Source organism: Cyprinus carpio, chromosome A25, assembly GCF_018340385.1.
Source record: "Cyprinus carpio isolate SPL01 chromosome A25, ASM1834038v1, whole genome shotgun sequence".
NCBI classification, from domain to species: domain Eukaryota; kingdom Metazoa; phylum Chordata; class Actinopteri; order Cypriniformes; family Cyprinidae; genus Cyprinus; species Cyprinus carpio.
The window spans coordinates 2861837-2877766 of NC_056596.1; the positions used below are offsets into that span (position 1 = coordinate 2861837).

Sequence of the window (15930 nt, forward strand, 5' to 3'; positions counted from 1 at the left end):
CACACACTTGTTAGTATGCTTGTTAGTATGCATGTGCACATTCTCACTAACTAAAATGCACACATGCACGCAGAGGTTCAGAGGGCATGTATGAGCTCAAAGACCTCATGACACCTGCTGAGATTGCCTGTGGTCACTCTTCTGGAAAGAATAAGGTCAAAGATCACGTACAGTTGTGGTTGAGGATATCTGACTGAATTTATTCCCTGAACGTATGAGATCTGCCGGCATGTTCAATTCAGTATTTGGCTTCTGTTGGTATAAATGGGAAACGGCTCTTTACTTTATAACACTTTTCAGGTCACTCAAGGTCGTTCCAATCAGCGCTGCCATTTAAAAGTTTGATCAGTGGTGGTGAGGCTAAAATTACAGGTCACTGTTTTCTGAGGAAGTGTGTGATATCAAACACTTACAGAACTAAAGAAACTATATTTACTGAAGAAAATGTTGTTAGGATGTTCTATGTGGTTGCCAAGGTGTTGCTATGCAGTTTTCAAAGGGTTCTGAGTGGTTTCGAAGATGTTGATCAGTGGTTGCTATACAGTTACTAGGGTGTTCTATGTAGGGTGCACTCTGGCAGTAGTTAATTGTTCTGAGTTGCTTTTAGTGGTTTGCAGTTGCTAGGACATTCTATGCAGTTGCCACAGTATTGGAAGTGGTTTTTAGCATGTTGCTTGGTGCTTGCTATGGAGCTTCTAAGGTATTCCAAGTAGTCTTCAGCATGTTGCCTGGTGGTTGCTACAGTATGTGGTTGCTAGTGCATTGCTATGTGGTTTCTAAGGTATTCGAAGTGGTCTTAAGCATGTTGCTTGGTGGTTGCTGCAGTATGTGGTTGCTAGGGTGTTGCTATGCATTTTATAAGGCATTCTAAGTGGTTTTCAGCATGTTGCATGGTGGTCACTACAGTATATGGTTGCTAGGGTGTTGCTATGCAGTTTCTAAGGTATTGTAATTGGTTTTCAGCATGTTGAAGAATGGTGGTCACTACAGTATATGGTTGCTAGGGTGTTGCTATGTAGTTTCTAAGGTATTGTAAGTGGTTTTGGCATGTTGCATGGTGGTCACTACAGTATATGGTTGCTAGGGTGTTGCTATGTAGTTTCTAAGGTATTTTTAAGTGGTTTTCAGCATGTTGAAGAATGGTGATCACTACAGTATATGGTTGCTAAGGTGTTGCTATGTAGTTTCTAAGGTACTGTAAGTGGTTTTCGGCATGTTGCATGGTGGTCACTACAGTATATGGTTGCTAGGGTGTTGCTACGTAGTTTCTAAGGTATTCTAAGTGGTTTTCGGCATGTTGCATGGTGGTCACTACAGTATATGGTTGCTAGGGTGTTGCTATGTAGTTTCTAAGGTATTGTAAGTGGTTTTCAGCATGTTGAAGAATGGTGGTCACTACAGTATATGGTTGCTAGGGTGTTGCTATGTAGTTTCTAAGGTATTCTAAGTGGTTTTCGGCATGTTGCATGGTGGTCACTACAGTATATGGTTGCTAGGGTGTTGCTATGCAGTTTCTAGGGTATTGTAAGTGGTTTTCGGCATGTTGCATAGTGGTCACTACAGTATATGGTTGTTAGGGCATTCCTACAGTATGTGGTTTCTAAGGTATTCTAAGTGGTCTCAAGCATGTTGCTTGGTGGTTGCTATAGTATGTGGTTGCTAGAGTGTTGATATGCTGTTTCAAATGTACTCTAAGTGTTTTTTAGCATGTTGCTTGGTGGTCACTAGGGTGTTGCTGTGTAGTATTTTAAGTGGTTTTCAGCACATTGCTTGTTGTTTGTTCAGTATGCGGTTGTTGGAGTATTCTGGGTGGTTGCTAGACCATTGCTAAGTGTTCTCTGTAGTGCTCAGCATGTTGTTATGGAGTTGCTAAGGTGATGTGAGTAGTCACCAGAGCATACTGTAATTATGCAGTTGCTAGGGTATCCTGGGTGGTCTATGTGTTTTTTTTACTGGTCCAAGTTAAAACTCAAATTATGTGACACTTTATACTTCTTATTATAACAGACACCACTAATAAACAAATAACAGAAATGCAAAACTGTAGACTCATGTATAAATGCTGTACGCGCCAAAACACATGCACACACACAAACACACATCAAACACAAGCACAAACAGCTCACACACAGACGACTCGCTCTCTAGGGTCCACGTACCGTCATATATGTATGACACACATCGGGAATCAATTCGCTTTGACTCACAAACGCAAGCCAAACAAACGAGTTGGTAAAGAACCGTGCGGCAGGGTTCTACTCCATCTGTCTAATGAGCCGCAGGACCGTCTTAATCAATCGCCCTTTACACTAATTGATTAGCATGGAGACCACATTATTATTTCATATTTTACTACAAAATCCTGATTATGAAGCTACACATAGAAAAATACAAATACTCATTCTGCAGGTCCTCTGTTTACTCATTTGTTTTGGAGGAGAAACATCTAACTTGATACTTAACTGAGAACTCAATTCTCCCAGCCTATGAAAGACTAACTTTTAAACCATAAAATATTAAATCTGTCATGTTATAGAAAGGTCAGAAACATTAAAGTTACACAAACGTACATGCAAACGTTTGGTCAACGCATTGCAAACGTTCCAGCCCATTGTACACTCAATTGCATGTATAATTGTGTAAAAAAATATATTTTTTTTCAGTAAGTGTGTGTGTAACTCACCAGCTTGCGTTGACACCATCCGCAGACGCCGCAGAGAGCCACCAGCCAAACTCCACACACGGTTACCGCCAACGACACCAGCAGCACGCTCAAAGAGACGGAGCCTGTGAAACACACACACAATGTTAATATCCAAGCATAAGGGGGAACAGTCTGACATTTACTCTGACGAGAACGCTAAGAGTTTATGAAGTCTCTGAAGTCCTAAGGATAGATCGATATTTTTCACGATGTGGAACAAATGTGACTGGAGATCAAAATCAAAAAGGGAGGAAAAGACGATTGGAGAGGGAAAGAGGGAGAAAGAGATGCCACTAAAGTGTTTTAGATATAAAATATGGGATGTGCCAAGACCAAAAACAAACTGTATCAATATCGAACACCTACAAATGCAAGATCAACATGTAGAAACACAAGTAATGTAGATTTGTACTATACTCACTGGAGAAAGTGTTTTTTGAAGAAACTGAGTGCATGCACAAAACTGGTGTTGCTGTGCAATTGCTAGGATGTTGTACAGTATGTGGTTACCAGGGTGTTGCTATACAGATGCAAAGGTGTTCTGAGTGGTTTTCAGCATGCAGCTTGTTGGCTGCTATGGTATGTGGTTGCTAGGGTGTTGCTATGCAGTATTTTAAGTGGTTTTCAACACACTGTGTGGTGTTTGTTACAGTATGCAGTTGATAGGGTATTCTGGTTGGTTGCTAGAGCATTGTTAGGTGCTCTGTGTAGTGTTCAGCATGTTGCTAAAGAGTTGCTAAGGTATTGTGGTAGTCACCAGGGTGTTGCTATGCAGTTACTAGGGTGTTCTAGGTAGGCTGCACTAGGGTGGTAGTTAAGGTGGTTTTACTGGGTTTAGTGCATTGATGTGCAGTTTCTAGAATGTCACTGTCAAGGCATTGCTATGCCGTTGTTAAGGTACTGTAAATGGTATTCAGCAAGTTGCTTAGTGGTTACTATAGTGTGTAGCTCTTAGGGTGTTCTGGGTTGTGGCTAGGTCATTCCTATGCTATCCTATGTTACTCGGTGGTTGTTACAAAATGCAGTTGTTTAAATGTTTGGTTGGTTGCCACAGAATTGCTATGCTGTTGCTAATGACTTCTAAGTGGTTTCCAGCATCTTATTTGGTGGCTGCTACAGCATGTGTTTGCTAGAACATTGCTATGATCTTTCTATGTGGTATGTGTGTTCTCGGTGGTTGCTAGAGTATTGCTAGGCATTCTGTGTGTTTTTTTGCATGTTGCTAAGGTGTTGTGGGAAGTCACCAGAGCATTGCTATGATGTTTTATGTTCTATGTTGTTGCCAAGGCATTGCTATGCAGTTGCCGAGGTGTTGCTATGTGGTTATTAGGGTGTTCTTGGTAGATGGCAATGACACATGAAATCGAGCTTGTTAAACTAGAACTGCCTGGATTAGGATACATAATAACAAAGGAAACCGTAGCGGAGAGTGTCTGGTATAACATACATGTAGTAGATCAGTTCTGAGGGCTGCAGACGTGAGACACACAGAGAGACAGACAGAACGAGACAGAGAGAGACAGGAAGGAACCTGACAGAATATGATGAATGGACACATCTGCTGATGGAGGTGTAGGGAGGAGATGGAGGGATGGATGGATGGTTGAGGGGAGGGAGGGATGGGAGTAAAGAGTGATGATAAATGTTTAAGATTGATCTCTCCTGTGAACTGAAGGGACAAAGCGTGATGCACTCATGCAGTCAGTGTGTGTGTGTGTATATGTGTGTGTGTGTGTGTGTGTGTGTGTGTGTGTATGATCCACAGGCTTTTTGATCTCCTGTTCCAGCACAACCTTGAGAAATGAAAGCAGAAGCAATACTTCAGAAAGAGCTTCTATTCCACATCAACAGTGCCTTACTGTCATATTCTTAATAATTGAAAAGACTGTGGAAAATTAATTAATTAATTAGAATTCCAAAATTAGATTTTATTAATTTATATTAACATATAACATATTATTTTTATATAAACATAAAATAAATACTAAATATTTAATAATAAAATTTATTTATTATTTTACATTTTATTATTTTACATTTATTTTTTAATTTTTATTTAATTATGTAATACATTTCTATTATTAGCAACATGCTAAACACAGACATTCCTAAATTATATATTTATCCAAATTATATATAGCTCCATAGCAACATACTTAACACCTAAACAAAGAACACGTACACTAGCGATACCCTAGCAACCACTCAGAGCACCCTAGCAACTATTACCATAGCAATCACCGAGCAAACCTAGCACAGGATCCCCAGTTGTAGTTAATTATATTATCTATGAACATGTTTCACAAACAAACACAATGTCTTCTTTTTTAACACCTACATCTGTTGTTTTGTTTCAAACCGTACACAAATCTTCTCATCAGTCGTCAGTCGTGTTCTAATGGTTAGAGGTCGCGAAAGGTCGTGGGTTCATGCAGAGCACAAATTTCAAGTATGGGACAGCGTCACGTCACTTCATTTATCACATTTTGTTTAACCTATATTTCTTCAGAATAAATGTCACCATCTTTTATATTTTGTTATCTACAGTACCTTCAGACATTTTGAGGTGTCCACATACTTTTGTAAATGGCTTTATCTCTTTCTCTCGTTGTGTCCCTCAGCGCAGTTACTATATAATCAGACACTGAAGAAGTAGTTCTGGGGAAAGGATTGTGTTTTCTCTATCTCTTTCTTACAGACACACTCTCACACATACAAATAGTACAAAACACAGTTTACCTCTTATGAAACACCAGTTGTATTACTCTACAAACAACACTTTATTTTTTTATTTTTTTTACATTTACTAGCTTTTCCTTGCTAGAACAGCATATGTGTGTGTGTGTGTGTGTGTGCGCGCGTGTGTGTGTATATGGGTTTATTATTGCAATCTAAACATATAAAAATCATTTTGTTACTTGGCTTAAATATTTTATTTGTAAAATTTGTAAAGAAAAAAAAATAAGTTGAAGTACTAAAAGTACTAAAAAGAAATAAACTAAAACTACTGAATACAAATTAATATATAGACAAAAAAATCTTAAAAAACAAAACAAAATAAAACTAAACTTTCGCAAATTAAAAACATAAAAAAACTTGTTATTTGAAATAAAACAAACGTTAACTGATATAAAATATTAAAAACATTTTATTTCAGCTTGTTGCCAAAGCAACATTTATTATTTTCATTTAGTTTAAGTTGAAGTACTAAAATAAAAGTAAATAAACTAAAACTAATAATAATATATAGACATTTTTAAAAAAGCAAAAAACAATAAAAATGACTAAATTACTAAAACTTCACCTAACAACAAAATTACTTTATTTTTGTATTTTATTTATAATTGATTTTTTTTTTTCTTTATATTAAAAGTATTAAAAGTAATATGCAGTATAATATGTAGCCTAAGCTCAATGTTTGGCTAATTAGGTCAAGGTTTGTTAGGTTTGCATGACTCTGTTAGCCTCTGCTGGTAGATAATGTAAATGGACACAAGAAGCATCTTTCTCCACTTACGGCCATTCAAAACTATCATTGTTTTCTGACAAACCAGCTGAATGTTTCTCGGCAGAGCCACACACAGACTCTGACAGGAACAAGTGTCTGGTGCTCACCGACTAAACAGACAGACAGACAGCAGCAGCAGCAGCCTCCCCGCTGAAGCAGCTGATCAGCAGCACAGCAGAAACACTCGTCCTCAAGCCCTGAATGAGCCAGTGATCAACACAAGAGCAGGTCTGAGATCAGAGGACAGCAGACGTGACTCTATAAAGCAGCAGGCAATAAAACACATCTCTTGCATGTTAAGCTAGTAAGAGACGAAGCAAACAGAAGTAATTCATTTTCACTGACAGCTGACAGCTGATTTAAGGGGTTCTGCTGTTATATTCATCAATAAATTGATTTACAAATAGAAAACTGGTTCACAAATAAAATGAGGTATGCACAAAGCTAATTTATTTAGATGTATTTGATGCTAAAATGCACAGTAGAAATTTAAAAGTATAATTTAAATTAAGTAATCAATAATAATTGTCTAATCAAGTGTTCACACTAAAAATGTCCTTGACTGAATTTTAAATATTTCACATAAAATATGTGCGTTGCCCTTAAAGAAGTATTAAAAAACTAAACCAATAAAAAAACTAAAACCAATAATTTTGTTAGTAAAACTAACAAAAAATACACTAAATTCAACATGAATAACTGATAAATGATAGCTATATATATATAATATTATGTATTATTACAATGAAAAATTATTTATAAAATATTTTATACAGAATAATATTTTTCCAATATTTATTTATTTATAATATTACTATCTATAATATTTATTTCTGAGCATACTACTAATTGAAATATTTACTTGAATTTACTTGACTTAATTTAAAATATTTAATATTAAATATAATAATGTCTTGACCTTAAAGTAATAAGAATAAAAAAATCCAATATATCTTGATAAAAAAAAAAATAACAAAACTAAATTGAAAACAAATAATTTCTAAATTGAAAATACATTAAATAAAATAAACAAGCAGAAACATTAAGTACTGTCACATGTAATTCAATGCAACAATATTTTGTAATATACAAGAATATAAAAGCATTCTGCTTGTTTCATTTAAATCATTAAATAAAAATAATTTTATCATAATTTTTCATGTGGCTGTGAACCTGTGGACTTAGCCTCCATCAAAAAAACAAAAAAACAACCTTCACCTTTATCTGAGAAAGACACAGAGCAGTAGATTATGTTTGTGTCTCACACACACACACACACATCTGGGTCTTTTATCAGCGTGTGTGTCAGTGTAATCGCTGCTGACCCCGGGGAGCAGAAGAGAGGAACGGGAGGATGAACGTACGTCTGCGCCTCCGGCCAGAGGAGGAGTACGACTGATGAAATCTAAACGAGAGAGAGAGCGTCCCCGCTGAAGGACACACACACTACTGGAGCCCGTGTTTGTTCACCTTAATAGTGAGCAGTTAGCAGACACAGTCAGACAGAGACAGATAAGGAGAAGTTTGGTTATTGTTTTGCATCTGTAGATAATGTTTCTCTCAGACGGCCACCGTGAGTACGTTCAGCTGCTTTATGTGATTCTGATCTCTGATATATTAAGAAGTCTGGCTGTAATAATACTGAAACCTCACGGACTGTGAATCTGCACTATTCAAAGACGGACCGTATAAAACAGACAATAACTCGCTCTCCGCCCTCTAAAGTCCAGAAATATACCCCGAAGCTCACAGCTCATTCCAAGAAATGCCAAACTTCATAGTGTAAAGAGGAAAGCCGGCGGGAAATAAACACCTCAAACAAGATCTTTTTAATATCTCATCTGTTTCTTCCAGACAATAACAGGACTTAGCAATTTAAGAACATTTTCTCCACATTCACATTACTATAAAGAAAATAAATTGTAATGCTTTGTATCGTTAATAATAATAATAATAATTAGTAGTAGTAGTAGCAGTTCTAGTAAAAGTAGCAGTATTATAATAATAATATAAAACAATAATATTTATTGGCAGTATAATAATAATAATAATAATAAGTAGTAATAGCAGATTTACTAACAATAATATATAAAACAATAATATTTATTGGTAGTATAATAATAATAATAATAATAAGTAGTAGCAGATTTACTAACAATACTAACTAAAACAATAATATTTATTGGTAGTATAAAGATAATAATAATAATAAGTAGTAGCAGATTTACTAACAATAATATCTAAAACATTTTAGGCAAATTATTTTTATATATTTTTTTATTTTATTTTATTTAGTATTTTTTGACAATTAGGAATATTTTTTTTTTATACATTACTATACAACAAATAAATAAATATGTATGTCTTACATTCATAATTTCATTATTATGAATAATGATAACATGGGCAAAAATATGAATGATCCTAAAATAGTCTTCATGCAAAGTTTCATTTCTAATCTTTTTTTTCTTTTGATTTTGGCATAAAATGTGGCCTGGACAAGTTCTAATAATATTCACACAGTGAGACAGAATAAATTTAGTCTTCTGCTGGTGATCTCTCAAGTGTCCCGTCTAGAGTCTCAAACTCTCAACATAAACTCAAACACTTCTCATCAAAATCTCCCAAGACCAAATGATCTGAACTGCAATCCTCATTCATTTTACAGCTCTCTATACTGACTGTGTCTATTTTTTATATAGTAATACATGAGATTGACATCGCACGCATGAAAGTGAGAGTGATGGAGAAGCATCAGCCTCTGAGCAGCACTATGTTCTCGGTGTGTGTGTTTGGTCTCTGCGTGAGCTCCTGAGTGTATTAGTCTTATCAGAGGTACGAGAAGATGATTAGAGCTCAAGTGCATTAGAGTCACAAACACACAAACATCTATTAGCTCTCCTGATTGACTCGTAATGATTTACTGGCAGTAAAGTTTGAGCTCACAGCGCTGCATTAAAGCTCCTGATAACAACTTCATTCTGCTTTTACGCTCTTTAGGAATAATGTGATCTGTTCTGCTTCCTTCGTAATACTTCACCATGACTGGACACAGCAAAAATAGCCATCGTTGACGTTTAAATGAGTCAACATCACAGTTTAGTTTCAGTGAATCTTATTAATGGACTATAGGGGGAAAATTCAATAAGTTTTCACATATACTGACGGACGAAAATGTATATTTATGATTTTTTTTTTTATGTTTCTAAAAGAAGTCTCTTATGCTCGCCAAGGTTGCACTAAAATACAGTAAAAACTGTAATATTGTGTGATATTTTTAGATTTTTTTGTTTGTTTTTTATATTTGAATTTATTTTTTATTGTAATTTATTCCTGTGATGCAAAGCTGAATTTTCAGCATATCTTCAGTGTCACATGATCCTTCAGAAATCATTCTGATATTCTGATTTGCTGCTCAAGACACATTTCTGGTTATTATCAATGTTGAAAACAGTTGATAATAACCAGAATAATAAACAGATAATAAACAGAATTTCTAGCGATTCTATTTATTTGAATAGAAATATTTTTAACATTATAAATGTCTTTACTCAATTTAATCCATCCTTGCTGAATAAAAGTACTAATTTCTTAAAATAACTAAATAACGTTTTGGTGTCAGAAAGCTTTCTTTTTTTCAGCAAGGATGCATTAAATTGATCAAAAGTGACAGTAAATACATTTATAATGTTACAAAAGATTTCTGTTTTAAATAAATGCTGCTCTTTTGAACTTTCCATTGAATAAAGAATTCTAAATAATTTCTGAAGGAATATGTGACACTGAAGACTGGAGTAATGATGCTGAAAATTCAGCTTTACATCACAGAAATTAAATATATATTCACATAGTAAACAGTTATTTTAAACTGTAATAATATTTCACAATATTAGTGTTTTTACTGTACTTTTGATCAAATAAATGCAGCCTTGGTGAGCAGAAGAGACTTCCTACAAGAACATTTTAAAAAAAAATCTTAATTATTAAAAACTTTTGTCTGGTCGTGTACATCAAAATTAGTTCATATTAATAGTACATCTTCATCAATGTGGACACCACTGTCCCAAAGATCAGTGTGAATTCCGTCAGCACTGTGGACGCTAGGGATTGTGGGTAGGCAGTGAACTGGCGACACTAAACCGTGGTGACATGTTACAGCTTCATGAAGGCGTTTTGAGACTGGAACTGTGACCCGCCGCACTCCTGCGCAAGAGCTGAGCGGATCTGATGTGAGCGCAGATGAGGAATCCTGACATCCGTCCGGGACGTTTTCAACTCGACGCCACAGTCATGTGTGTGTTTCATGTCATGGGACTGAATAACAGTCACTGAAATAAGAGGGCCAGCAGGTGTCGTATTCGGCAGCACGGCCGACGTTATGGTCTCATCATTCTATCATCATCATCCTCACTCAGTGTTGTGTGCATTATAATGCATACTGTGCAGTACATACTTCATAATGCTGAATATGTTACTCTATTGTGTTACACACAATAGTCAAAATAATAAACCAATAAAAAAGGTTTTATATTTTTTTTTATTATATATGGAAGTCAGTAGTCAGTCGACAGCATTTGTGGCATAATTTTGATTACCATGAAAAAAACATTGTTTTTTTTTTTTTTGTTTTTTTAAATGCAAAAATAGCCACAAGATGGAAATCCCAAATAAGGGATTAATGTATTTCAAGATATATATATTTATTAAATATTTGTATGTATTGTAAATAAATATTTTTAATTGTCCAAAATATTTTTGGAAAAAAAGTTTCCCCAAAAATGTATTTCAAAGTTGGGTGACATATATTTTTTATCTACAGTAAATTTAATATATCAGTTGTACTATCCAAAATACATATTTCTTTAGAGATCCCATTTCCCCCAAATGTATTTTAAGATTGGACATGTATTAATATATTTTGGCCATTTTTCCTACTGCAACTATATTACATAAATATATTTATATTGTCCTATATATATATATATATATATATATATATATATATATATATATATATATATATATATTCCTATAATATATATATATATATATATTTTGCATTTGACCAAAATGTATTTTATGATTGGGCATGTATTCACATATATTTTCTATTTTTTTTCTGTTGTAAATATATATTATCTAAATATATTTATAGTGTCCAAAATATATTTTAAAAAAATTCCATTTTGCATTTCCTAAAAATGTATTTTAATTTTAGATATGTATTTTCTTGCCTCTAGTACAATATAAATATGTGGCAAAATAAAACAAAATATATTTTCAATGTGAAAAATATACAATGCAACATACTGAAATTTATTATGGTCAAAAAAAGTATTTATTTTTGCCATATGGGCTATGCATGTTAATTAGAATTTTTCTTAACCTCATCTATTTAAAGTTGTATCTAATTTTACAACTTGTTACCATGGCAATGTAACACCGTAAACCTTAAAAAGACTGTAAAAATATGATTTTAACAGCTTTACAGCTCAAATAATACACAAGCTAATATTTACATTTCTGCTTTTAAATCTTGCAACAACAAAAAAATGGGTCAGTTTGCTTCAGTTTGATTATTGGTTCAACACATTCACTTGTACTTAATAATCAGCAAAAAAATACAGCAGCAAAAAAAAAAATCTGTTTTATTGTTTTCGCCAAAACCTCAGAGGTTAAAATGATAAATAAATGTATAATATAAGCACTTAAAAATGTTTCAGTCAGAGTCCCTCTCTCTCTCTTTCTCTATCATTTGTGGGTCATATGATATTTCAATTTGCTGTGCTAATTCATTTTATCTGACTAAAGGATGTGATAATGGAGCAAATTACACTTACAGAGAGCAAAAGAAAGCGAGAGACGACGAGAGATGTGTGTGTAAGAAGGTGAAACCGTCCATCTGTAGTCTGGAGCTAAAAACATCCTGCTGCTAGTAGATGTTAGCCACTCCGCTAAGTATCCAGAGCACTTAGCAGCAGCGCTCTTATGTAATCTGCTTGTTCCTCTTAAATATTCAAAGCGGTTAGTGCACAGGCTTCAACTTACTGAGCCGCACCACTTGTAGCACTTAAACATAAAAAGGCCAAAAATAAAACAATAATAAACCAGATTTAAGTATTTTTGTTCAAAATGTGAGTGGTGATCACGCATGCAAACATTGCTGTCAACATATCCTCGGGTTTCTAGGCAGGTGTTTGCTGGCCCACGTCTCTAAATATGATTTTTTTAAGCATCCCTCCTTGAAAATGGCCTTCTTCCCCTTTATTTTATCATTCATTATAATATACACTACCTTTCAAAAACTTTTTTTTAAAGGAATTAATCATTTTATTCAGCAAAGATGCATTAGATTGATCAAAAGTGACAGTAAAGACAATTATAATGTCTGTAATTGTATGTCCAGAGTACTAGGGATGTACGACACAATGGCAGCATATCATTGCTATCGCTATTATAACAAACAAATAAACAAAAGCTCATCCCACATTTTTACCTAATTGAATACCACATGTATAACAATTACATATATATATATATATATATATATATATATATATATATATATATATACATATATATATATATATAAAACTATATATATATATACATATATATATATATATATAAAATCTTAAAAAAAATGTAAAAAGATTTATTTGATATATTTTAATCTTTTTTTAATAAAATTCCTGTATGTGACAATTCAAAGTCTATTCTCTCTCTCTCTCTCTCTCTCTCTCTCTTTTTTTCTATCTTTCTATCTCTCTCTCTCTCTCTCTCTCTATATATATCTATATATATATATATATATATATATATATATATATATATTAAAAGTGACAGTAAAGACAAAATAATTAAATAATTCTTAAATATCACATTTTTATATTTGAAATATATAATTAAATATATTCTCTCTCTCTCTCTCTCAATCTCTCTCTCTCTCTCTCTCTCTATATATATATATATAAAAAGAAGCACAACTGTAAAGAAATACATACATAGGAACTGCTGAATATGCTTAAAAAATGTAAAAAAAAAAAAAAAAAAAAAATCAGCTTTGCCATCACAGAATTATTTTTTTAAAAAAAATAATCAATTCAAAAACTTGTTTAAATAGTTATTTAAAATTGTAATATTTCACAATATTACTGTTTTTACTCAAGCATGTTGATCAGATAAATGAGCATAAGAAATTCAATATTTCAAAAACATTAAAAAATCTTAATAAACCCAAACCTTTGAACAGTTTTATAGGTTTGTTTGAATCCCTAACCCTAGCTAAACTAATAATGCTTACCAAACAAATTAAACCACTGTTATGTTATGTGCATCACCCATAATGCATTTCAGCACCCTTGTACACTGTCAAGAACAGAATGAGTCCAAAAGGCCACTACCTTGACTTGTTTAACAGCATGAACCTGACGGCACAATTGTGTACGTTTGCCCATCGTCCTCTTTTACCACGTTTAACAGCACCATCTGATGTACAGATCGCCATGGCGACCCGCTGAACTGTAACGCTGGACTTGTGCTCTGGGTCCATGAGCCGTCACAGAGTTTTGCTTCAGGACAAAACAAACGCAATTCATGTGACAAAACTGTCGCATTCAGAGTCTTACGTAACCGTACACTGGATCTGACCACTGTACTGGTTATTAAACCAGTAATCTTAAATTAAAACACCTACATGAAATAATTAGAACTGTGCTGCAGGCTCAAAGGAATATTAATTAATCTGCTTTAACAGACAGGGGTCCAAATACCTCGTTTTTTAATTTGGCCCTTTAAAACTTGTTTCCTCTTGTGGCCGTTCTGGACCGTGATGCGCCAGCTTGGTTTCAATTGCTGGTTGTCATGGATACGGTAATTTAATCTGTTCCCCGGCTAGTCATGTGACCCTAACATCCCATGTGCGATGGTACCAGTGCTTGACGGACAGCTTTAATGCAGGGTGTGTGTGTGTGTGTGTGTGTGTGTGTGTGTGTGTGTGTGTGTGTGTGTGTGTGTGTGAGCAAGCACATGGGAGGAAGCACATGGAATTACGGTACGACAGCAGCGCTGGGCGGCAGTGAATGAAACGGCTGATGTACTATAACAACAACACACCAACCCATCCAGCACTTCCTGCTAAACATCCTCCATTCAGAGCAGTTATTACAGAGACTTGATCTAAACGTCGCTTCTGCGTTTCACCTCAGACTGGTTTATATGTGGTGTTAAGGTTTTGTGAAGTGAAAGAGGTCAAATGTTCCTTCATTTCTTGAATAAAAGTTCATTATTATACATTGTGCAAAAACATACCGATGCTTTCTTTCGAAACTCATAACTTTCTTACCAGTTCAAAAATACCATTCATAGAAATGATGGGTGTGACATCACAAGAATGGATACATTAAGACCTGATGATTTAAAAACCTAAAGATTAAAAAAAAATAAAAATAAAAAAAAATCAAAGTTTTAGTCTTCAGAGCATAATTAAGCCCAGTGTTACATGTAACTAAAACTAATAAAAATGTTTTTTGTTAATTGAAATGAAGCTGAAATGTCACTAAATATAAATTAAAAACTGATAGATGAAAATAGTTCCCTTGGCAACTAAATGAAATAAAATAAGTTGAAGATGAAGTACTAAAATTACTGAAATAAATATCAAGTTAAATAGAATTATTTCTTTTTAAATCTAATAAATATGACAAATGTACATAACAACAAAACTAAAAATGAAATGAAAACAGAAATTACATAAATAATATAACACAAAATAATAATAAATACTATAAAAGTACATAAATAATACTTGTTTAGCCTATGGAATTTTGGGAAATATGAGCAAGTTGTGATTTAGTGTTTGTTTAAGTTTTTTTTAAATTGATTTTAAAATAAATAGTATAAATTTTTAATTTAATTTGTAATTTACCCCAATAAAGGGAAAATAAAAGGTAAAATTTCCAGCTTATTTTGGCCAATAATGAAAATTTGTTAAAAAGGTGCTATAAACCTAGACAAAAAAAATAAATAAAATGCTAGTAAATTTCACAAATAATTACAATAAAAAAGCTAGTTACATTGAATTAAATATGAAATTTTGAAGCTGAAAGACTGAAATAGCAGCTTTGCTTCGTTTACAACTTCAAGTTTATATATATATTTTTTTTTACAGGGTATTTACTAACTTTTTTGGGGGGGGGGACAGGCAGCACTTCCCGTTTGGTCACTGACTGAATCCAGATGATTTAAGCAGTTTATCACTACAGTTTGGCATTTGGTTAGTTTCATGTGAATTCATTTACAACTGGATGCAAATGTGATTCTCTTAAATTAGATTACATTAGGATAAGATTTATAATAATTATTAATAATAATTCTTAATAACTCACTCCCGGAAACTACAATTTATGGCTGTTATCAAAGAAAAAACTGAACGATGTAACTGAGAAATCGCTTTATTTTCAGTATAAAGCTGCAGCTGCTGTGAGGTAGAAATGCTGCTTGTGTGAAACCTTAGTCTCAATAAAAGCTCTTCCTGGACTTGGAAGAAAGTCGTAAGGTCTTTAAGTTACGGTATGTTCTCAAAAGATCAAGGAACATTTGATTCCTTATGATACAAGCCCTTTTACGGGTCCTGAATGATCTCAGTCTCTCTACAGATTTACTTCATCGGTTGGTGTGAGGATGGCGATATACGGGTCACATGTGGGTGTGGGTCAGC

General features: G+C 33.8%; 1 protein-coding gene across 2 annotated transcripts in view; it reads right to left on the minus strand.

Moving 5' to 3' along the window:
• Positions 1-15930, minus strand: part of LOC109058754 (synaptotagmin-7-like) — a 115377-nt gene that overhangs the window by 62835 nt on the left and 36612 nt on the right. For both annotated transcript variants that reach the window (XM_042715049.1, XM_042715048.1), the window contains exon 2: positions 2684-2787. In XM_042715049.1, coding sequence (XP_042570983.1) covers positions 2684-2787 — 104 coding nt within the window. The remainder of the gene's footprint in view (positions 1-2683; positions 2788-15930) is intronic.